The sequence below is a fragment of the Prionailurus bengalensis genome, chromosome B4 (genome assembly GCF_016509475.1).
Source record: "Prionailurus bengalensis isolate Pbe53 chromosome B4, Fcat_Pben_1.1_paternal_pri, whole genome shotgun sequence".
In the NCBI taxonomy this organism is placed as follows: domain Eukaryota; kingdom Metazoa; phylum Chordata; class Mammalia; order Carnivora; family Felidae; genus Prionailurus; species Prionailurus bengalensis.
Window position 1 is genome coordinate 120,283,694 of NC_057358.1, and position 24,874 is coordinate 120,308,567.

A 24,874-nucleotide genomic window follows, 5' to 3' on the forward strand; every position below is an offset into this window, starting at 1 on the left:
CCAATTATTTTAAGTCATTAAAATGACTCATAAAATCATAAAAACCTAGATCAAATGAATGCTTGATATTAAAGCTAAAATACATTCCTCTGTAAATGCCCACATCTCACGCCTTCTGCCTAGACACAAAAAAACATGCTTCTGTTATTTGAATGAGTATGTAACAGATGAAAAGTCTACTACTGACCTAATTTCCACAGTCACTATATTAGTCTCCATTACCCACTGTAACAAATCACCACAAACTTAGTAGCTTAAAACAATATTAATTTAATCTCAGACAGTTACTGAGATCGGAAGTCTGAAAGGAGTTTTACAGGGCTAAAATCAAGGAGTCAGCAGGGCTTATTACTTCTGGAGGCTCTAGGAGAGAATCTGTTCCAGCATTTTTCATTTTCAAGACGCCACCTACATTCCTTGACTCATAGCTCCTTCCTCCATCTTTGAAGCTAGCAACGTAATATTTAAATTTTTTTTTCTCTTTCTTCATCATATCATCTTCCCTATTTTAAGGACCCTTATGTTGGGTCCACCCAGGCAATACAGGATAATCTCCCCATTTTAAGATCCTTAGTCACATCTGCAAAGTCCCTTTTGCCACACAAGTTAACATAGCCACAGTTTCTAGATATTAGAACATGGACATTTATAAAGAGAGAGGGACATTATTATTTATTATATTTCATCCCCCCAAAGATCACATTCATCCACAGCAAAATCCATTCATCCCCATCTCAACATTCTCCCAAGTCTCAACCCATTGAAGCATCAATTTAAACTCAGAATCTCCTCTAAATCTTATCAGCTCAAAAGTCCCAAATCTCATCATCTAAGTAGGTATGGGTCAAGTTCTGAGTATAATCCATCTAGAAGTCCAAAATGATTTTCACTGGGCAGAGCTTGTTCTTTCTGGAGGCTCCAGAGGAGAATTCACTTCCTGCTTTTTGGCCACCTGCATTCACTGATTTGTGGCTGTATCACTCAACCTCTGCTTCCATCATCACTTATCCTTCTGACTCTGACCCTTTTTTTTTTTATAAAGACCATTGTGATTACACTGGACCCATGTGGGTAATCCTTGGTATCTCCGCATTTCAAGATCCTGAACTTAATTGCATCTGCAAAGCTCCTTTACCATGTAATGTCACAGAGTCAGGTTGTGAAGATCAAGATGTGAAATCTTTTGGGGAAACTAATCTGCCTACCACAGCGGATAAACAATGTTCATTAACTAAATTGTATCTAAAATGTTTAAGCCGTATGTTCAATTACATTGCTTTAAGTACTCCCCTCATTCACTGCCCAAATTACTGAGGTAATATTTTGTCATTTTTACATTTTGAATGTTGATTCTTCTGAAAGTTTCAGCAAGAAGTTCAGCAACAGAATAAGATTGTATATTGAATCATACAATTCCCAGAGCTGTTGAGGTCTGAATAATTCCTCAACTAATTATTATTGTTTGGAGTATTTCCAAAGTACATAGAAGCTTCATTACAGGCAGAAAAAGTTAAACCCCTATAATAAAAATCATAACTATTCTCAAGCTGAAAGATACCTAACGAATCATTTCAATTTCAAGGATGAGAAAAATAAGACCTCGGGAAGTTAAATGATTTACTAGATGACACAAACTCTAATGTAGAGGACAGTGAGAATAAACTTATTTTAATAATATCTAATGCTGAACTGCATGGAAATCTGTTCTAAGAGCAAGCCTGAAAAAAAGCTACTGCATTCCTGGGGCAACTGGGTAGCTCAGTCAGTTGAGTATCTGACTCTTGATTTTGGGTCGGGTCATGATCCCAGGGTCATGGAGTCAAGACCCTCAGTGCAGTGGGCTCTGTGCTGACTGTGGAGGCTGCTTAAGATTCTTTCTCTCTCTCACTCCCTTTCTCTCTCTCTCTCTAATCTCTCTTTCTTTTCCCCTCTCACTCTCTCTCTAAAATAAAAAATAAAACATTAAAAAAAGAAAAAAGAAAGCTGATGCATTCTCATAAAAAGAATTCCTTAATCTCAGGTTTAGGTAGCTTTTTATTTAGCCATCTGAACTTCTTAAATATTGAGGCAAATATTAATAAGGTATTTTTCTAAATTGCTAGGGGAGTCTGATAAACTATATCAGACTAATGAAAATTAGAGATATTTTCCAGAATGCTACACATCATGATCATCAGGATGATTAATAGCAGTTCTACTGTTGTTGGACTAATGACTGGTTTGGAAAATTTTCTGAAAGTTCATAGTCCCTCTAAGTATTATAGTTTCTTATTTCCCTGGAGACAAAGCAATTAACTCATGCTCTAATGGAACCCTAAGATAAATATCTTGCTAATACATGTGCATGGCATAAAAGTGCTTTTAAGAAAACAGGTGTATCTTCACTTAATTTTTTTAAAGCATCTAAATTAAATTATATAGTGCCCATTGTTACTTATTCTTTTCAAAAAACACCAAAACTAGTGCAATATCTTTAAAATGTTAGTTCGATTACTAAATGTATATTAGGCTTATTGATTTTTCTAATTATAAGATAAGTAATATGGACATAAAGTAGAAATTAAGATATACAGACCTTAAACAGGCCAGTAAACATTGTTAATGATACGTGAAAATCTTCTTTTTAAGGTAAAAATACTCATATTAACAGAAATAACCAGATATTTCAATATGAAGTGAAGAAAAATGTTTGTTTTGACCTACAGAAAAAACTAAAGTCTCAAAAACTATGGCTTTTCATATGTATGTGTATGTGTGTGTTATGTACACCATCATGCCAATAGAGAGATTTTAATCGTATTCAATTGACAACATTTATAATAGTTGGTAAAATTTCTCAGAATTTATACACACACACATATATATATATATATATATATATATATATATATACACACACACACACATACAATCTGATAGTGGGTAAGGACAGATCATAAATGTAATCTTTAAGGCTCTTTTCACTGTAAAGTCAGAATACAGATGTCTAGAAAAAAGTTTAAATATCTCATCAGCAATGTGAGGGTGTATCAAAACATAAAATTTATTGTGGCTGTAAAAATAGACATTGTTAATAAAAATATTTTTATTTTTCCCACTAATAGAAATAATTATCCTAATAAAAATATAAAGTGTAGGGGCGCCTGGGTGGCGCAGTCGGTTGAGCGTCCGACTTCAGCCAGGTCACGATCTCGCGGTCCGTGAGTTCGAGCCCCGCGTCGGGCTCTGGGCTGATGGCTCAGAGCCTGGAGCCTGTTTCCGATTCTGTGTCTCCCTCTCTCTCTCTCCGCCCCTCCCCTGTTCATGCTCTGTCTCTCTCTGTCCCAAAAATAAATAAACATTGAAAAAAAAATTTTTTAAATATACATATATATAAAGTGTAAAGAAAATAAAAATTACAGCACCCAGAGATAAGCACCTTAAACATTTCACTGAACATACCCTCATATGCAAACATGCACACAGATGATCTTACATAAATTGGACCACAATTTATGTAGTTTGAAATGTTTGCTTTGCTCTTTTTAAGAAAAAAAATCTTTTCATGTCAAATAGGGAACTGCATAATGATTTTTATGACTGCAGAGTATTCTAGCATAGAATGCTCCATAATTTATTTAACTAAACCCTTATTGTAAGATATTAATCTTGTTTATAATCTTTTTTTGCAACAATAAACCTTGATAAACACCCTGTACTAACCTATTTACCAACTTGTCTGATTCTGTCTTTGAAGTAAATTGTCTACAATTAGTTCTAATTGGCTACAAAACTGGATAAGAGAACGTGTATATTTTCTGTATAACAGAAACTTTACCTAAACCTTTTTGAAACCAATTTGCCAATATGTATTAAGATCCATAGATGAGGGAGGGAGATCCCTGGGGGAGGGAAGTGTGCTGAGCTGTGGCAAGCAGGGTGGGGTACTGAGCACAGGTGGGGTGAGGTGGAGAGGACAGTGTCCTTTCTCTGAGGGAGGGGCTGTTGGGCGACAGAGACAAAGGAGTGTGGGGTAAGCACAGGTCACAATGGGCAGGAGAGGACATAAGGGGTCCTTCAGGGTGGTTTAGGCCTAGGTGGAGGCTTAGGTTTGGGAGGAGAGGAGCAGTACGAATACAATTGGCGGTGAGTTGTGGAATCCAAAAGAGCAAAGGTTATTGTGAACCAGTGTGTCAGGCTCAAGAGGAGGCCCCTCCCCACTCCAAGTGAATACCAACATCTGCATGCCTCAACATCTGTGCACTCTGACAATTACTGGAACCCCAACATCTACGTGCCTCGGCATCTGCAAACCCTGACATCTACTGGGGCCTGGATCTCTTGCTTCTCCACATCTGCACACTGTAGCATCTACTGGGGCCTAACCTCTGTGGGCCTCCACATCTGTGCACCCTGACATCGACTGGGGTCCCAACATCTGTGCACCTTGACATCTATTGGAGCCCTGACCTCTACTCCTCAACATCTGCATATGGTAACATCTACTGGGACCCTGGCATCTGTGTACCCCAACATCTCCATTCTCTAGGCAGAGCGCAGTATGGTGCAGATACAATAGTCTCTAGCACTGAGCAATTGGTAATTAGCACCCCCACCCTGTTCTCAGTTGCTCAGAGACAAAAAAGCTTGGAGAAGACCACTGCTAGCCCACTTGCTAGAGAAACCAGGGAAAGAGGACACCCTGCAAAGTGTGGTAAGGTGTGGAGGACCCCTAGGAGCTGTCGTGGCAAAAAATAGCCATGAACAGCCAATTTAAGTTACCACATTACACAGCCCAAAGCAGCCCTGCGATGGGTATGTTTAATACCTCCATGGGGAAACTGCAGCAACAACTGTACAAGGGGGAGTATAGTATATTCAAGTATGCACCAATGTTTGAGAGTGACTTTATACAGGTCAGCAAAAAAGGAGAAGTGATTGATGTGCACAACCGTGCCCGAATGGTAACTGTGGGCATCGTTCGCACCAGCCCCCACCTCACACTACCTGATGTCATGCTGCTGGCCCGACCAGCTGCCATGTGTGATGACTATAACAGATATGGCCCTGCCACCCCGGAAAAAGGTTACAAGCCTACACAGATCTTAGAGCTAACCAGGCTGCTTCCCTTGAAGTTTGTAACGATATCCATCCATAATGGTAAAAAGCAACAGCTCCACCTGAAGCTTGCCACTGGCCGCTCTTTTTACCTTCAGCTGTGTCCCCCTTCCAACACAAGAGATCTTTTTGTCCACTGGGAAAACCTCGTTTACATTCTGAGACCACCAGTAGAGGCTTACAGTGGTTCCCAGGCCATCCCAGTTGGGAACACACTGGACATAACTGGGTTTGAAGAGAAGAACAAGAGCCCAGGGGTAAGTCTGCACAAAGACTCTAAAAGATGGGGGCAGAGTGCTGAAGGAGAAGAGATGAAAGTCCTGCAGAGCCATTGGTACTGAGGCTTACCTAGAAAATGCATTGCATGTAGATGGTTCAGGGCCACAAGAGCCTCCATTTGTAGGCCATGTCACATTGGGGAGTGCTCCAGAGTGTTCCCCAAGGCTGTATTTCAGAGCTTCCTTAGCTTCCTTAACTCTTAATTTCATATCCAATACTGTGTCGCCATGTGTGGCATCCTGACCATCTATTCTTGAACATACACTGCTACATCCAGGTAGGCTGATATGTTGTGGGATGTAATGCCTCTACCGCCATGTACTGATTTTGCATACATCAGTGGCAGAGGGATGTGTTTGTGTGCATGTTTAGTAGCTATCAGAATATTAAAGTGCATACCACTTGGCCAGCAGAAATACTAACATAAGGGTATAAAAAGTAGTCTATGAGGATATTCACTGGTGAATTATAACAGTGCTCTCACTGGCACTGGAATTGTATGAGCAAAACTGGAATGATCATCATGGTCATTGTAGAGATACTAAAGAGGGGAATTCCTGCAACAAATGGGAGATTGGATTGAGACCTCAAAATTCTTATCATAAGCCCCTGTTGTTTAGCTATAGGAATAAAAGAAACAGACCTTTCTGCCCTCACTTTCTTTATTTCACTTGTTTGTCTTCCCCCACAGGCAAATGTCATTCATGTCTATGGAAGGGATCAAGATCAAGTTGGCATCAAGACTCTTCACATGAACCCTACAGTGTTTGGGACCACCTATTATGGTTATGCTGGGGAGGAATGAATTCATCAAGCCTCCCACACATACTGCATTCAAGAGTTCACATACTTCTGCAGTCACAAAGCCTATAGCATTTGATAAAAGGGCAGGGATGGCGACAGGAGCAGCCTTTACAGATCCAGGAGGAAGCACAGCTAGAATAGCCACAATGGGTGCATTCAACATGTCTTAATACTATTGTTAGCAAGGGCTGCAAGCCTTTCTTGTCTTGAGAGGGTACTTCCAGCACATCAGTAGGAGATACTGGCCTCTTCCCAGAGGGCAGAATAAATATGGTGATTCCAAGAACAGAAACTACTGGCAAGCCCATTGCAAAGGCAGCTAACAGCTCAGTATTGGGACCCTTTATTACAATCTTGCAGAGTGAAGGCTACATGAGTGAACAGGATGGAAGTCAGAGACCTCCACTCAGCAGGATTGACTCTTTCGGAAATAGCTTCAAAGTCCTATACTGCACGTGGTGCAGAGATGGACACCTTATCCAAGACTGTGGAGGAAAGAAATATCACCCACCCTAACACAATTTGACTCAGATTCTCTGCTCTAATGACATATGCTCTGTTAATAGGGAAAGGTAGTAATAAAAACAAATGGCAATTTATTATCAGGCTCTGAACTATCTTTAACTTCCTCTTAACTTGATATTTGTGATTACATGCAGATGACAGAATAAAATGTTTAAGATTACCCTCAGAGACCCTCCTCCATTTATCATCAATATGTATTCACCAAAAAAAAGTCTAAAATTTACTAAATACATAACCATTAACAAAAGCAAATGATAGTGATGATGATGATGATGATGATGATGATGATGATGATGATATTATTGTCAGGCATGTTGAAAAACTAATTATACTTTACAGAAAGAACTTCATTTCCTCAGTCTCTTTATTCTTGTTCTTTGCCCAACTTAAATATTATTTAACTGCTTTGAAATTATACTAAAGTACCCAACATATTCTATAAGCCTTTATTTTAATTCCTTGATGTTATTTAAAATTCTAAATTTCTTGAAATTTTTACAAGAAGCAATTCCTTTTAAATTCTAAAACTTAGAATTCTAAATAACATCTAGTCACAATGGAAGGATAAAATGGCATATTAAAACTAGAAAAACAGAAAAATGAGCTGAATAAAAGCTCAATTTAAAATCTAGACAAAAACTGGAGATTAGATAATCTTAGAAGTGTAAGATCTACAGGATCAGCCAATATTCTAATTTTTGCAAGTAAAAAATCTATTTAAGACTCTAAAAGTAATACATCACATAGTTTTAATTAAGTCTGTATTTCCATAATCCTCATGTTTCTGAAGCTTAGCACCATGCTTTGAATGAAGAAGATATTTGACACATATATGCTGGATCCAATTAAATTAAGGGTTATAAATGTGAAATAAATATATATTATTCGAATCCAAAAGTCTGGGTATATGGAAATTTGCATAGCAGCATACTAATTCCACTGATCCCAAAGGCTCCTACACCAGACTGTAAGGTAATGGTTTTCCATGAGGCCTTAAAATCATTAAGCCAAGCACTGTGCATATGAGGCCTCATTTTTTGATGACCCCTCACTATATTTAAATAATATAAATGATTTTTAAATCATTTATTATTTAATAAAATCACAAATATTTAAATATTTAAATGATTTTAATGACCACACACACACACACAATATTTCAGGTCTGAAAAAAAACAGCTTCAAAATAAAATCCTGTTATTCATGAAATTTATGAAGATTTTTAATGTTGAAGCTGGCCTGGAAAATCCTGAGTTCAAAGCTATTGCAAGTTGTAGGATAAATTTACATTTGATATATCTCCAATGTCACGAGAAATGTATTAAATTTTATCGTAAAAACATAACATATGTTAAAGGAGAGTCCACCAACAAAGTGAAAACATTAGAAGTCCAGATGAGAATATTAGTAAAAGAATTCTACTTTTGATTCATTATATTAAATACAGTAAAAAAAAAAAGATACTACATTTCAAGTAAATTTATAGATGTGATGCAGTAACAAAATACCAATAAGGATACTTTTATAAAATATAAATTTTTAACAGCAGACAATCATGTCAGCTAAATAATGCAATCAAGATTTCTCCTGCCATGCATTATATGTAAAAATATCAAAACTGAGTCATGTGGTTTTAAAAATAGGACAACAGAAATAAGAGATTTCAGAAGAACACCCAAGCCAAACACGATGCGATATAATGAGAGGAATGAGAGTTATCTCTAGATAAGGTGAATTAAACAAAAAAATAAGACTAAGAAGTTTAATGAACTTGACAGTTTGAAAAAGTACACAGAATACACTCACACACACAATGTAAGGAGGGAAAAGCCACAGCCTGGGAAACATTTTGTAGTAAATGTAACTACTAAATATTAGTTGCCAGTCTTCGCAGGAAAATGGCCAAATAAAAGTATCCAGTAATAAAAAAATTGTAAACCAAAATCAAGTTACTACCAACCCTACTACCAAGCCTAATAAAATGAAAAAAAATAAATGTTTAGGAAGGTGGTAGAGAAGGAAATTCTAGTCATATATTATTGATGGCTTAGAGCCCTAATACTTTATTTTATGAAACAGAAAAAAAAGAGATAAAGGCATTCAATTTACTGGTAAACGTTAAGCAGATAAGGTTATATTAATAAAATAAAACCAATGTTTCTTGCTGTTCTTTCTCCTATATCTTTATAGATATGATCTTTACGTGAGGAAATGAAAGCATCTAACATACACATTGTTCATTGTTTTACTAATTATTAGTACTGACAATATGTCAGGGACTACGGCCTTAGAAACAGATATTAAGCAACACATAGTCTCTACCATTATGGAACTCATAGTCCAGTATATATTGATAACAATTCTGATTCAGATTGGATTAGGATACTGTCTTAAAGTCCTATAAATAGTTCGTGTTAAGATGAAGAGATTCCTTAAGTACTATATGCTGATTTGATTATCTCCATAATAAATTCATATGGGACTTAAGTGGCTATGATCAATTTGTGACATAAGACATGAAAAATATGATTTTTTTCTTGGACACAATTGCTTCTACTTATTGCAAAATAGAATATAGTATTTTTGAAATTTAACACTATCTTGGACAATTACTGTGAATTATTTTCTGTCCTAGACTGTTTTTCCACCTATGCACTAAGTAGTTACACATACATACCTTTACCATTACACTGTCTTTTGTATTAAGTGTTTTTTCGTATTTTCATTGTGGCTTTAAATTTCCTAACTCTGGTTAATTTTACTTAATTCTCAAATTCCTCCAAAGACTTGTGGTACAAAACATAAATAGGAATTTGAAGGTGATACAATAGAATAAAATTGACTTAATGAATCATGAGATGATTTCAAAATTATCGTCAATGTTTTTAGTGTTCTGGTATCATTTTGGATTGTACAACATAATCTTCAGTGGTAAACATTATTCTACAATGTGTCATTGTGCTAAAAAATTAAAAACCACTGACAATGCTTTTAAAGAGCCCCAATATGTTTCCTTGTAAATAATTTTTATTATTTTAATAAAACTTATAATTTGAAAATAGCATTCCTTAAAATGAGCTATTTCTAGATCATAAATATGAAAAACCTCATAAACAACTCAATTTTTCTGGAAGTAGCATCATGATCAAAATAAAACCACCACATAAAATGATATAAAATATGTATTTGCATATGCATACATGTACAGCAAGTTAGATAAACATCTTACTGACCTTTAAACGAAGAAAAATTACAGGGTGAATAAGATAGTAATTGGATTTCCAGGAAGAGAGAAAAGATTTCCCTAAAAACATAAACTATGTTGGTGTTTTATTATATCTTAAGAAAAGCAAACTGTTACCTGTGCAAGAATTGGGAAGCCAAGGTTCCTACATCCATTACAAGGAGTTAATGCTTCCCAGAGTCCTGAGGGCCCACAAGTGTTTTCATCATCATCATCTTCTTCCACTTCTCCTGGTGACAGATTTATTGTAGATGAAGTCCTCTGAAATTAAATGTATATTATACCAATATATTATATCAGTGTTATCTAGATATCTTAATATCAATCAAATTACATTAATTTCTTATAGTGTATGTTAGCAAGCAAAATCAGCTTAATATTCACCATAGTTATGTGGCTATGCCATGTGACTAAGCAAAAACCATGCATAATTCAACCTGAATGTTTAAAAAAATTGAAAGTGAAAAAACGGATGAAAAAGGATAGGATACAAAAGGTTCATAATGAAGAACAGGACATGAAAATGACCCAAGAAAATATCTCAAAAGCAACAAATGAGAAAAATCTTATGATTTCTAAATGCAATCAGATGAGTAGCAGGAAGATACATTACTGAAACAGGAATTGCTAAAAAGCCCATTTTTTCACAATGTCTTCTTTTCAAAAAAATGAACTTCATAAAACTTTATATTATACGTGTAATAAGGGTAATATTTTTTAAATTAGTAGTGGGATTTCCATGTTGAACCTGCATATTTACTTTTGCTATTTCCCAAACCCCATTAAAATGACAGAAAAGGGCTTGTAAAAAATGGTCTAAAGCATAAGGACAAGGACAACAGGAAAAAGATTAGAAGAGCAATAACAAGAAAATTTTAAGAGAATGATAAAGAAATGGGTAGGTATTACCTGATTTAGCAAACTTGAGAAAACTGAAAACAAAATGTTGGCAAGGAGGAGAAATAAGAAGCATGTCTAGGTATGACTTGACACCATTAAAAGGGCTTAAGAATTCTATATTTGAAAGAGATGCTTAGACCCATCTTCTCAAACGGCCAAGAAACTAAACCTTCACCACTAACAAGAAATTGGAGGTTTATTTTCTGGTGAGATTGAAGCAACGGATTATGAATTCTAACAATCCATGCACAGTGAACAGAGGGGTGTCTGTAAAAACAAATAAATTAACTGAATATCTAGTAGCTGTAGACTCCCAACCTACCCCAGGGTCTGCCTACATTTGCCTTAAAGAACATGGCAGCTAGGTTTATATCCCCCAAGTAGGTAGGAGATGAGAATGTACTCCCCTCTGTAGAAATTGACCTCCCAAGAAAAAAAGATCTATAGGTACCTAGTAAAATGATAGGGGTCTATGCCTTAAATCCTACTATGAAGCCCATCTCTCAAAAAAACTACACTCATATAAACAGTTTCTAATTTTTTAGGTAAATATGAACAAGAATCCAAGCACCATCACACATTTGAAGGAAGCCTTTAATAGAGACCAAAATAAATATACAGAAAAAATTAAAAAATAGTATTCACAAAGAAATAGAAGATCTTTGCATCCATCAAATAAGAACAATGCTACAAAACTAATAAACACATAAAACCCAATAGAAGAGATGGAAAATAAGGCTGCAGAAACTCCCTAGAAGATAGAACAAAAGATGAGAAGAAAATAAAAGTTAAGAAAACTATGGGATCAAACTAAGAGGTCCATGTAGATAATGGGAGGAAATTATCAAAGAAACAATGGAAGGAATTTTGCCAGAACTGATGAAAATTCCATATTCAAAGAGCTTGGTGAATGCTCAGCAAACTGAATTAAAGAAAAAAAAAGGTAAAAGTCTTCAGAAAGTTGGACACAACACTGATATATCATGATTATTGAAGTTAAGACACTGTATATACTAAATTATAAATGGCCCACTTGCCCCTCAAAAAGTTGTTCCTTTAAGCAATAAAATATATGACTTTAAAATATAAGATTTTGTTTTTCTACATTCACATCTTAAATTTCCCTTCATCAATTTTCAGTAACTGAGAAATCATAAACTTAAAAAGCTCCTTAAGCGGGGCGCCTGGGTGGCGCAGTCGGTTGAGCGTCCGACTTCAGCCAGGTCACGATCTCGTGGTCCGTGAGTTCGAGCCCCACGTCGGGCTCTGGGCTGATGGCTCGGAGCCTGGAGCCTGTTTCCGATTCTGTGTCTCCCTCTCTCTCTGCCCCTCCCCCGTTCATGCTCTGTCTCTCTCTGTCCCAAAAATAAATAAACGTTGAAAAAAAAAATTTAAAAAGCTCCTTAAGCAGTTACAGTTTATAAGGTAACAATAATAATAACAGCTATAATCTATTGAACATTTACTATGTGACATTATAAGATCATATTATTCACACAAACTAAGGCACAGAGAGGTCAAGTAAAACCAAGATCACAGAACTGTTAGTGGCAGAATAGGATTCTAATCCAGACTACCTGACTCTAGAGCTGACCCCACCCCCCCTTGACCACTATGTTACGTGGCTTCTCATTCAGCACAATGTTGCTGTAAAAAGCAACATAGTGAATAACTGAGCTGAGGCAACTGCAGTTTAAATTTCAAAAGTATATTTGTTAATATATTTCTGCTACATAAGGATATGCCTGAAAGCAATTTGCTATCTGTGACAACCAAACTTTCTGTAATTTGATACATAGTAGCCCATACTTTCATAAAAATACATTTCTCAAATCAGTAATAAAAGATGATTATCACAGGGATTTTTCATCCTACAGATACCCTGGTGAGAAAATCCTGGGGCATCTAAAACTTTATTCTAGCAAGATCAATGTCTGCTCATGTCTGATCAATGTTGTGTACAAACCAGAATAAAATAACCAATAGGCATCTCATTCACCAACTCATGATCAGTTGTTGGTTTGTTTGGCCATCAATGTTGACATGGCATGGCACTATAAATCATTATATACATGGCAAGAATTATTATCATTTCACAGATTAATCAGTTCTTTTCTATTTTTGTTAATGGTGCTATAATTATTTGATCTAATCTTACTGAGAACTTCCTCTATCTCTTTCTCTACCCCAGAGAAAAATTCTCTTTTTGTCTCTTCCCTACTCATACATCTCCAATTATTTCTCACTGTGCAGTAAACAATATCCAAAATCCTCAAGGTTATAGGGTCAAACTATTTTTCAACACTTTTACTTACTCTACTGTACTCACCCAGACCCCAATCAAGTGGAACTGCTTATCCTTCCTTAATCATGCTCAATACATTTATTCATGCCTTCCATCTTATGTCTCCAGGAAGCATATTGTACTGGTTTAAAATATAGGCTCTAAAATTAGTTCTGAATTTTTGCCTTGCCTACTTATTAGCCTACTTATTAGGGTGATTTTCATCAGATATGACCACTGTCAGCCCCACTTGCCTTATCTGCACAATGTAAAATAATATGGCAGGACTCTTCTCAGATTTTTTTTCCTGATAATTAAATGAGGTAATGAACATGAAGTGCTTGAAACATAATAAAGTTTTAACAAATATTAACTATGATTTTAGCTATTATCTTCCTATAATCACACTGACCCCTCTAAATACAGTTCAGATTTCACTTCTTTCCAGATTTCCCACAAAGAGAAATGATGTGGCTCTTTTGTAAATGTCTATAGCCCTTTGTGTTTGAGTATTATGATATTTCACATATACATTGAGATGATAGATGGCATAGTGGCAAAAACAAGTATCTATGAAGTCGGATAGATACATATTTAAATCCTGTCTCTGCCATTTCCAAGCTGTGTGACTTCAAGCAAATCATATAATCTTATTAATCTTAGTTTCCTTATCTGAAAAGTAGGAAAAATAGTAATTCCTCCTTGATAGGGTTGTATGAGGATTAAAGTAATTGCATGACAGTGATTAGCAAATAAAAAATAATAAATACATATTGCTATTTTTATTATTATCTTTATCCTGAGATACACACACACACACACACACACACACACACACAAACCCCAGCTTATTTATCCTAGTCAATTGTAAGTTATTTGAAAGCAAACATTGTCTTACATTTGTATCTCTTACAATGGGTATGCATAATAGAATTTAATAATTATTTATTGAATGAATTATCAGTGAATTTCAAACTATAATTTTCATTTAACTACCTAGAAAATTTTACTAATATTAAGGGGTATATGTAATTGCATCACAAATCTCGTTATAGTTACTTTGGTTTTATTTTATATTAACCATTACCAGCAGCATTAGCAGAAATAACAAAATTTATCAGTGGTTTAGTACTGCCCCCTAAAGACAGTATATAAATTAACTGTGTAAAACAATTTTCCGCTTGCTGCTTTACAATTTAATATGCCTGGAAAAGATTTTTATCAAGCTAAATATAATCTTCAATTATTTATTAAAAAAACCCATAAACACACTTAAACTTGGGAGCTTCCTTTATTTCAAATACCTTTGAATATTTTTATTGGAGATCCAACTGTGTTCCTAAAGTTCCAGAAATTCCTCCATGAAATATAGACCTAAATTGTCATGGTTTGAGCCTATTATCTTTCCTGTTTAATACACAGTAATTATGTCGATGAAAGATTGGACCAGTTCTACATTGTCACAAAGAACCAAACTCACAATACATAAATACCATGGGAAGACAAATTTGAACTCAAAGAAAAATACTTCTGGAACAATTATTTCAGTCTAACATTAAAGAAATGTGATTTCTTGGTGAGGATATGTATTTATAGATATATATATCATATTTTTTCATTGTGGCATAAACATAATAATGCACATAAAAAATGATTTCAGATATAGAATAGTCCAATGAAGTAGGGTAGGGACCATCCCTATTTTACAAGTGAAGAAGCTGATGCTCTTGCAACGTTATTCAATTTGCAAGATCATCCTACAAATGAGGCTAGATTATAAGCCAAGTCCTTTGACTCTAGGTGTTATAATCTTTCTTCCACACCATGGAACCAAGCTCCTAATTAGTAGAGCTCTTCAAAGGTACAAGAGATATTCAATTCAAGATGTTCAGAATATCCACAAAGAAATTTCTTTGTTATGTGACAGTTTGTAATTGATGGCCGTTAAATTATTTTTTAACTCTAAACTTCTATAAATCTATGCAGTTAAAATATAGGATTAAGGGCCAGTTATGATCTCATAGAGACCTTTAAATCCTTATCAGTCAACTCTCTAATGCATGTCTTTATAAACATGGTGGTGAGAGGGGGAGGGAAAGGTCAAGGATATCCATGTCCTGTCCAAATGTTCCTGGAGGAGACCTTAGGGGCTCGACTTAGCCAGAATATAGGACAGCGGTATGTGTGTGGGGAAATGGGATGATGGAATAGACAAGACTCATCCTACAAGGAATACACATTATCTCCAAATTACACAACTAATCCCATTACACAAGTGACCTTATACAGGGAATATTATTTTTTGTCAATTTGAAAGACAAGAGAAAAAGATATATCAAAAATATTTTATTTTTTATAGAATTTTAAAAATTGGGGATCTAAGGGCCTACTGGGATATTGAGAGAGGAAAGAAAATTGCAAAGTGTTAAACTGGTTTATTTACACCAAAACTATGACAGTGCCAATGATCGAACAAATACAGGTCAATGATCATATTACTCAAAAAGGAGCAAACTCACGTATCTTAAATTCAGTCTTGAGAAAGAGACCACCTGCTACAATTTCATATATAGCAATGCTCAGAAAACTTAGTGTCAAATGAAATATCCTCATTAGCTTATCAACACTTAAACATCTGTTTGATTTTCTGAAAATAACTCTGCAGTGTTACCCTACACTAGCTTTGCACCACAGTCACTCCAGGTCAGTGTAAATTCACAAAAACTATAATATTTAACTTCTCTGAAAAACAAAATTTTTCTCACATTTATATGGAGTTACCTGGGAATCCTGAATAGCATTTATACCTTCAAGGAAAAGAAAGGAAGAAGAAAAACAAGTCTTTATGCCAACGAGCACACTGAGTCCACCTAGTATCCACACACCAAAATGATGTTTTTCTGTACAATAAATAGTATTTTAAACTTGGAGATTTGCCAGTATCAAAAGTATTTCACACTTACTGAAGTATGGACTTACTATTAAAACAACTATTTTCAGTTGCAAGAAATACTGAAGAATAGATTAAGGAGAGCTGTTCTCTTTTTAATAGGACATGAGACATTGCAATTCTCTTTTTTATTTTTATTTTTTTCCAATATATGAAATTTATTGTCAAATTGGTTTCCATACAACACCCAGTGCTCATCCCAAAAGGTGCCCTCCTCAATACCCATCACCCACCCTCCCCTCCCTCCCACCGCCCATCAACCCTCAGTTTGTTCTCAGTTTTTTAAGAGTCTCTTATACTTTGGCTCTCTCCCACTCTAACCTTTTTTGAGACATTGCAATTCTTCTAAAATGCTCAGTTCCAGCTAATTTTGTCCCTACCTGCTACCGGCTTACAGGGTTGACATCCTTTGCATAGCCACCTGGAAAGCTTCAAAGAAGAATGCACTTAGTTTGCTATTCTACTTTCATACAATCAGTTTGCATGTTCTTATTATCTCTTGAAACTTTACTTATCTGTCTCTTGCTTAATAATTGATACTGTTTATTATTGCAAAATTAGAGAGAAGTCTAAACTGATGTCAAGTTTATGCACAAGTTTATGCACAGTTCAAATAAGTTAAGGTTACTTTAAAAAACTTAGTCAAGCTCTGTTTTTTCAGCAAGATTTAACATAAAAAGCAAAATGTATAACTTTTAAACTATTCTTCAGGACAGATCATTTTATAGAAACAAATACTAATTCTCAGAGTTTCCCTTTTAAAAATCAAATTTATTAAAGTATTCCATAGTATGCACTCATTTTAAATGTACAGTTTGACAACTTTTAATAAATGTATACTGATGAGGGACCTTAGGGCAAGCTGAGGGCAAAATACAGGTTGGCACATACCCATCACCCCCCCACCCCAGGTGGAATATGTGTGATAGTCCTCGGACACTCCTGGCTACCCAAAAACAAAGGTAAGGAGTTTAACTGCTTGCCATGGTAATGTGGGCAATGAAATTAAATGTGGGCAAATGAAAAATTAAATTCCCTTACTGCCTACAGCCCACTGACAAGTCCTCGAAACTGGCAGAGTGACCCCCCTCTAGGAGCTCAGCTGCCTCAAGGATGACACTTTGCTGGGGGAGAAAGAGAACCTTAAGCTTAACATTATCCCAGCCTCAAGGATCCTGTGTATCTACTTCCTTTATCTCAACTGCCCCAAGATATATGCTAGCAATCATACTCTAAGCCTATGGAGCCCTGATGTACATCTAAAGGGTCTCATGACTGACATTTTATTAAATGGTAAGAAATGGTGTTTCCCTAGCAATAGTTAGCCCCTCAAAGTCCTGGAAACTTGGTTCCAAAATACCTTAGAGACTTACTTTATCCCTAAGAGTAAAGCCTCAGAAACCTTTTTTCTGTCACTGAATTTGACACATCTTTTCTAAAACTTCACAAAAATGGGATCATAAGCATGTAATTTATATCTGGCTTCTTTCACTCAGCATAACGTTTTTGAGATTTATCTCTATTTTTCGTGTATCTACAGTTTATTCCTTTTTAATCAAAAGTAGTTTTCCATTAAATGGATAGTTTTCCATGTAATGGATACGTTAAAGTTGATTACACTTGTCTGTTGATAGACGTTGTCTATCAGTTGTCTGTTGATAGACGTTTAGGTTGTTTCCAGTTTGGGGTCATTATGTATAAAGTTGGTGTGAACTTTCATGTAAAAGTCTGTGTGTGGACATAAACTTTTGTTTCTCTCTGGGTAAATACCTAAAATGCCAGGTCACATGGTATATCTTAAACTTTTTAAGAAATTGTCATAATGTTTTCCAAAGTGTTTGTACCATTTTACATTCCCATTAGGTGTATATGAGAGTTCAAGTGCCTCCACATTATTAGCAACACTGAATTTTAGCCATTGAAATGGGGGTGGAACACTTACCACATGTTTTAGTTTCCATTTCTGTGATTACTAATATGTTAAGTGTCTTTTTCTGTGCTTGGAAGCAATACATACAGTTTTTTGGTTTTTTATTTTTATTTTGTTTTTTGGTGAAATATCTTTTCAAATCCTTTGCCTATTTTTATTGGGTTAATTTGATTTCTTATTTTGAATTTTAAGAGGTTCTTTTTTTTTTTAGAGCAGTTTATGGTTCACAGCAAAACTAAGAAAGGAACAGAGATTTCCTATACCCCCTACCCTCACACATGCATAGTTTCTGCCATTATCAACATCTCCTACCATAGTGGTACCTTTGTAACCGTTGATGAACCTACATTCACACAACATAATCACCCCCAAGCCTGTAGTTTACATTACATTTTTTATAATGACATGTATCCCTCATTATGGTATCATACAAAGTATTTTCATTGCCCTAAAGATCCTCTGTGCTCCACCTATTCATCCTTCTATTACAACCACTGTTTTTGTTTTTTACTGTCTCCATCGTTTTGTTCTTTCCAAAATGTCATATAGTTGGAATTATAAGGTATGTAGCCCTTTCAGGTTGGCTTTTTTCATGTGGTAACACATATTTGAGGTTACTTTCTGTCTTTTCATGGTTTGACAGCTCATTTCTTTTTAGTCCTGAATAATGTTCCACTGTCTTGATGTACCACAGTTTATTTATCCATTCACCTACTAAAGAACATCTTGGTTTCTTCCAAGTTTGGAAAATTATTAATAAAGCTGCTATAAACGTCTGTGTGCAGGTTTGTGTGGACATAAGTTTTCAACTCTTTGGGTAAATACTAAGGCATGAGAATGCTGGATCATATAATAAGAATATATTTCATGTTGTAAGAAATTACAAAACTACCTTCCAAAGTGGTTGTACCATTTCACATTCCCACCAACAATGCGAGTTCCTCTTGATCAACACACTTAGCATCTGGCCTTGTCAGTCTTCTGGATTTTGACCATTCTAGTAGGTGATTTGATTTGTGGTTTTATTTTGCATTTCCCTGATGACATGTGCAGCATCTTTGCATATGCTTAGTTGCCATCTATATATCTTCATTGTCTTTGAAGGTCTTTGGCCCATTTTTAGTCTATTGTTTGTTTTCTTATCATTGAACTTAAAGAGTTCTTTATATGTTTTTGATAATGGTCCTTTATCAGATTCATGATTTACAAATATTTGTTCCTTGTCTGTGGCTTATCCTCTCATTAAGAGCAAAAGTTTTTAAACTTAAGAAACTCCAGCTGATCAATTATTTCTTTCATGGATCCTACTTTTAGTGTTAAATCTAAAAAGTAATCACCATACCCAAGGTCATCTAGATTTTCTATGTTTTCACCTAGGAATTTTATAGTTATGTGTTTTACGTTTAGGTCTATGATCCATTTTGAGTTAAACTTTGTGAAGAGTTTAAGGTCTGTGTCTAGCTTAATTTTTTTGCACGTGAACGTCCACAGTTGTAAGCTTTTTTAATATTCTATATTCTCACTATATATCCTTTGTGTTATTTACTTAATATCTAAGAAATCTTTGCTTACCCAGAGTCATAAAGATATTCTCCTATATTTTCTTTTGTAAATTTAACGTTTATATTTTTACATTTTGGTCTTTGATCCACCTTGAGTTAATATTCATGTAGAGTAGGAAGTAAAGTTTGAGATTCATTTTTTAAAATATGGGCCAAGTTGTTCTAGCCCCAGTGAAAAGATTACTCTTTCCCATTAAAGTGCCCCAAAACTTTTTTGAAAATCAATAGACCATATATGTGTGGGTCTATTTTTGCAATTTCTCTATTCTGTTCTACTGATCTGTAATTCACTCCCCATGCCAATACCACATTGACTTATTATACCTTTATAGTAAGCTTGAAATCAGAATCCTCCAAATTTGTGCTCTTTCAAAATTGTTTTAACTATTATATTACCTCTGACTTTGCAAAAAAAAAAAATTACAATGCACCTATCAATATCTGGAAAAAAAAAAAGTCCTGCTTGGGTTTTAATCAGAATTGCACTAAATCCACAGTACAAGTTGGGGAGAAGAGATATCTAAACAGTATTTAGTCTTCTGGTTTATGAATACAATATACTTCTACATAAATTAGGTCTTCTTTAATTTCCATCTACAGTGTTTTTATAGTCTTCAGTGTACTACTCTTGTACACACCTTTTAAAATCCACATGGATAAACATGCATTTCACATTTTTGGAAAACATTTTCAATGCCACTATCAGATTAATTTCAACATCAATTATTCATTTAAAAGTAGAATTCATTTTATTTATTGACCTTGCATCCTGCTAAAGATACATTTTAGTTCTGACTGGTTTTTTGCATATTTTTAAAGCATCTTTTAAGTAGACAATCACAAAATCTGTGAATTACCTTTCCTTAAAATCTGTACGCTTTTCTTGCTTTTGCCTTATTAAACTGTCCAAAATGTCCAGTACAATATTGAATAGAAATGGTAAGAGCAAACATCTTTGTCCTATCTCCAATCTTAAGTTAAAAGTGTTCAGTCTTTTGGGGTATTCACTTTTGAACGCCTGCTCTCTGTAAAAAGAGCTTTCATACTATTCTTACTTTCTAATCTTATACTCTAATAAACTTTGGACTGCTGTTCATTAAAAAGAAAAGCACTCAGTCTTTCAGCATTATGAAATATGTTAACTATAGCATTTTTGTAGAGGCCCTTTATAAAGCTGAGGAAGTTCCTTCTATTCTCTGCTTTACTGAGAGTCTGTATCATGAATAGATGCTTTTTCTACACTGTTTATATAATCATATATTTTTCTTCTTTATTCTATTAATATGATAAATCACATCAATTGATTTTAGATTGTTAAAATAACTCTACCTTTCTAGTATATACCTCATTTGGTCATGATCTTTTCAATATATTACTTATTTATTACTGTTTTGTTAAGAATCTTTGGTACTGTGTTCCTGAGTGATATTGTTGTAAAGTTTTCTTCCTGTGAAGAAAGTTTTCTTCCTGTCTTCAGTATTGCAGTAATGCTGACTTCATATAATAACTTGGGAACAATGCTAATCCTTTATTTTCTAAAAGGGTTTTCATCAGTGAACCATCCAAGGCTGATGGTTCACTTATGGTTTCCTTGTAGGTAAATTTTAATTAATATAAGTATATAAAATGTAATTATATTACATAAGTATACAATCAATTTTATTAATTGATTACTTATTTATTCAATTCAAATTTCATTGCTTATATCCACCATTTCAAATATATTCATTTAAATCATAGGGCGCCTGGGTGGCGCAGTCGGTTAAGCGTCCGACTTCAGCCAGGTCACGATCTCGCGGTCCGTGAGTTCGAGCCCCGCGTCAGGCTCTGGGCTGATGGCTCGGAGCCTGGAGCCTGTTTCCGATTCTGTGTCTCCCTCTCTCTCTGCCCCACCCCCGTTCATGCTCTGTCTCTCTCTGTCCCAAAAATAAATAAATGTTGAAAAAAAAATTTTAATCGTTAAGCTATCTGTTGTTCAACAACTACTGTCAATAAGACTAAACTTGAGGGTGAGGAAAGAGAAAGGCAAATGTCATCAACTCAGAACTCAAGGTGTAAAGAGATATGTATATAAATAACTAGACGTAAAAGTAGGCCAAAATTATGAGCCTTACAGAGTCATAGAAACAAAGTACTAGCAGAACATAAAGAAGGAGTCATTTGTGGAAGAAAGAATTCAAAAAACTGCTTGCAGTTAAGCAACAGTAGTACCTCATGAGATAAAAAACTGACAAGAGGGGAAGAGGGGGAATAAGAGTGAAGTGGAGGGGTTGCATGATCACGGCAGTGCCAAGTGCTTACTCTGTTTGGCAAATTAGGTATGAGGAAGTGCATAGTGAGATGATGACACAGAAAAAATAAATTGAAGTTCTATTGAGGGATGGGTAGTTTAAGACAAGTTCAACATTTGCCAAGGCACAATTTTCTACAACTAATGCTATGATGATGATAAACCAGAAAGCCCCTATGCTAGGTATGAAGGATACAGTAACTATTTCTCTTTTCTGAATTCCACAGTGCAGACGGTCCTGACAACTCAATCTATTGTTTTGAACTATCTGTTAGATGTCACATAAAGTATATCTTATCCTTATGATTATAGAGCCAATATGTCCTATTATTTGTGTAACCTGAAAAATGACTAGCACAGTTCTGGGCATATTCTGTGTATGCACTTTTGACTCAACAACTCTGGTCCTTTCTCACTTTTAATTTCTTCTTTGAACAATTATAAAATAGAAATGCTAATGTGCTGTCAGGTATGTAAATATGTATATGCTCATGTGTATGTGTGTGTATATGCATTGGACATATACACAGAAGATAAAAGGTTTGTTTGATCAGGGAAACAGGCCCAAAAAGGCTTTTAATAACCCCACAACCAAAACATAAGATAGCAATATTTTACCATTTTCAATATGTAATAGCATATTACTTGCTATTCCTCACATTTATATTATATATACTGTTCACTTTATTATACTATATTTTCATCCATTTTGGGGGGGAAGCAGTTGTTCAGTAATATGAAAGTAAAATTTTGGAAAAGCAAAGAATGTGATCAAAAGTATATCAATTAAACTATCACAAAGCAAAAAAACTTACACCTAAAACATTTTACATTATTGAAAAGTAAATGAATACAAATTAGACATTAAGTTTGTTAGATGAGCAGAAAACTGATTAACTCTAGGTCATAATGACACTAAATCAAAGTAGAGTAAATAAAATAGGAATAAAAATCAGGGATTTTTCACAGTCTGTTAATATTAATACAGCCAAGGGTAGGTTAAGGACACATCACGGCTAAGAGATGTGTAACAGATGGTTTAGACTAATAACTTGATACTATTGGGCAACTACCATGATTCACATTATTGGTTGGAGGAAATTACAAAATAAGCAATGGCCTTCAATTTATTCTTAAAATGAGAAAATACATTTAACTGCAGGAGAATATAATTTCTTAACTTTATCATCTCACAGGAGAATGGAAATAAAAGACTAATACAATGAGTTTGGGCCCATGAAAAATAGAAAGCCACAGAAAGTAAGAAGAAAATATTAAATGTTTTAAAAATACAATAGATGCTAGGGGCGCCTGGGTGGCTCAGTCGGTTAAGCATCTGAATCTTTATTTCAGCTCAGGTCATGATCTCATGGTTCATGAGATTGAACCCCACATCAGGCTCTGGGCTGGCAGTGTGGAGCCTGCTTGGGACTCTCTCTCCCTCTCTCTTTGCCCCTCCCCTGCTCTCTCACAGACGTACTTTCTCTTTCTCAAAATAAATAAAACATGAAAAAAATTATTAAAAAAACACAATATATGTTAGACATGTTAGTGTTTGCAAATTGAACTGCAGGATCAAAATATTCTTCTAACAATAGACAAAATCTTGTGGGGGTGGGGGAAGCTAGGAAGTTAAAAAATGCATGGAGAACAAAGGAAAACAATAAGTGATCAAAAGAACAATGGATACAGACTCTTTAAACACACCCAATTAGGATGTTTTCAAAATGCTTATTATTTGCAAGTGATTTCATTAATAATTACTAAATATTTATGAACATAATGAAATAAAATCATAATATGTCTGATGAGATACATGCGCTATTAACTACTATGAATTGATGTTACTATTGTAGGGTATTTTGGGTTCTAATAGTAAAGCAGTTTCACTTAAAATACTTTTACTTACACAACTTCAGACCTAATGCGTTAATTTGCATAAAGAACTATGAAAACTGAAATTCAAATAATTACAAAAGAACAAGTTAAATTTTCTTTATAGATAATAGAGTTACAACAACTATATATCCAAATAATCCTTTGCCAATCAGAGCATACAACCTACAGGATCTTCATAAGTTTTGCAAATATTAGCAAAATAAATCTCAAAACATCTTCAACAACAGATATTATTTCCATTTTTTCAGTTTGTACACAAAGACAGATCATGCTAATCCATAGATTGAAGTATGCATATAAAGGTGAAAGATGTGTAAAAAACTGGAATCTAGATCACAATTTGGATCTAGATCACAATACGTATATACATATATATATATCAACATATATATGTGTGTATATATATGTATATATATGTGTGTATATATATATATATATATATATATATATGTATGTATGTATAACACCTGGTGAGCTTGTTTTCCAGTGCAGAGAAGTTATATTATTTATTAGGGTTTTAAAGCCATTTGTCTTGACAGAAATTTTCTAGGTCTGTGTTCTTGGTTTATAATAAACTCATGCTCAAAATAACTTCAGATTTAGGATATTTTCTAATCCTAAAAGAATTTTCATCAATTTTGCCCAACTCAGTGAACATGAGAGTGTGCATACTGGAGAAAGGAAAGGGTCTGAATGAAATCTTCAGAAGCAAACCCTTGAGGTTAATTTTTCACCTCAAGGCCCAACTTTTACCTGGTTGACTTAAAGGCATAAACATACTATCTAAAATAGAATCCTTTGCCAGGGGTAACAGCTGGTAAAGGGGGAGGTCTATATCTTACTTATGTTTTTACTTTGAGGATCTGGAGTAGTATATGGCACAGAGTGGCTATTTGAATGCTGGATTTAATATGCTTCTTCTATGTGCTCAGCAGCACCCAATAAATATTTTTTATTGCAAAATTTCACTAATTTATACTAGCAAAGAAGAACAAAACTAATGTTTTCTCCCCCACCAAAACTATCTTTAATTAATAATCAGAATAACAATGCTTGGGCTTAATTAAGGGGAACCTGAGTGGCTCAGTCGGTTAAGCATCTGACTCGATT

General features: G+C 34.7%; 2 protein-coding genes across 14 annotated transcripts in view; one reads left to right on the forward strand and one right to left on the reverse strand.

Annotated features, from left to right (window-relative positions):
* The window catches only part of ANKS1B (ankyrin repeat and sterile alpha motif domain containing 1B), a 1,096,782-nt gene that overhangs the window by 785,194 nt on the left and 286,714 nt on the right, over window positions 1–24,874 (reverse strand). For all 13 annotated transcript variants that reach the window (XM_043562285.1, XM_043562284.1, XM_043562283.1 and 10 more), the window contains exon 9: window positions 10,067–10,210. In XM_043562285.1, coding sequence (XP_043418220.1) covers window positions 10,067–10,210 — 144 coding nt within the window. The remainder of the gene's footprint in view (window positions 1–10,066; window positions 10,211–24,874) is intronic.
* Window positions 3,895–6,449, forward strand: FAM71C (family with sequence similarity 71 member C). Its single transcript, XM_043562292.1, has 2 exons — window positions 3,895–5,354; window positions 6,068–6,449. The coding sequence occupies exons 1-2, from the start codon at window positions 4,740–4,742 to the stop codon at window positions 6,179–6,181; spliced, it is 729 nt and encodes a 242-aa protein (XP_043418227.1). The 5' UTR covers window positions 3,895–4,739; the 3' UTR covers window positions 6,182–6,449.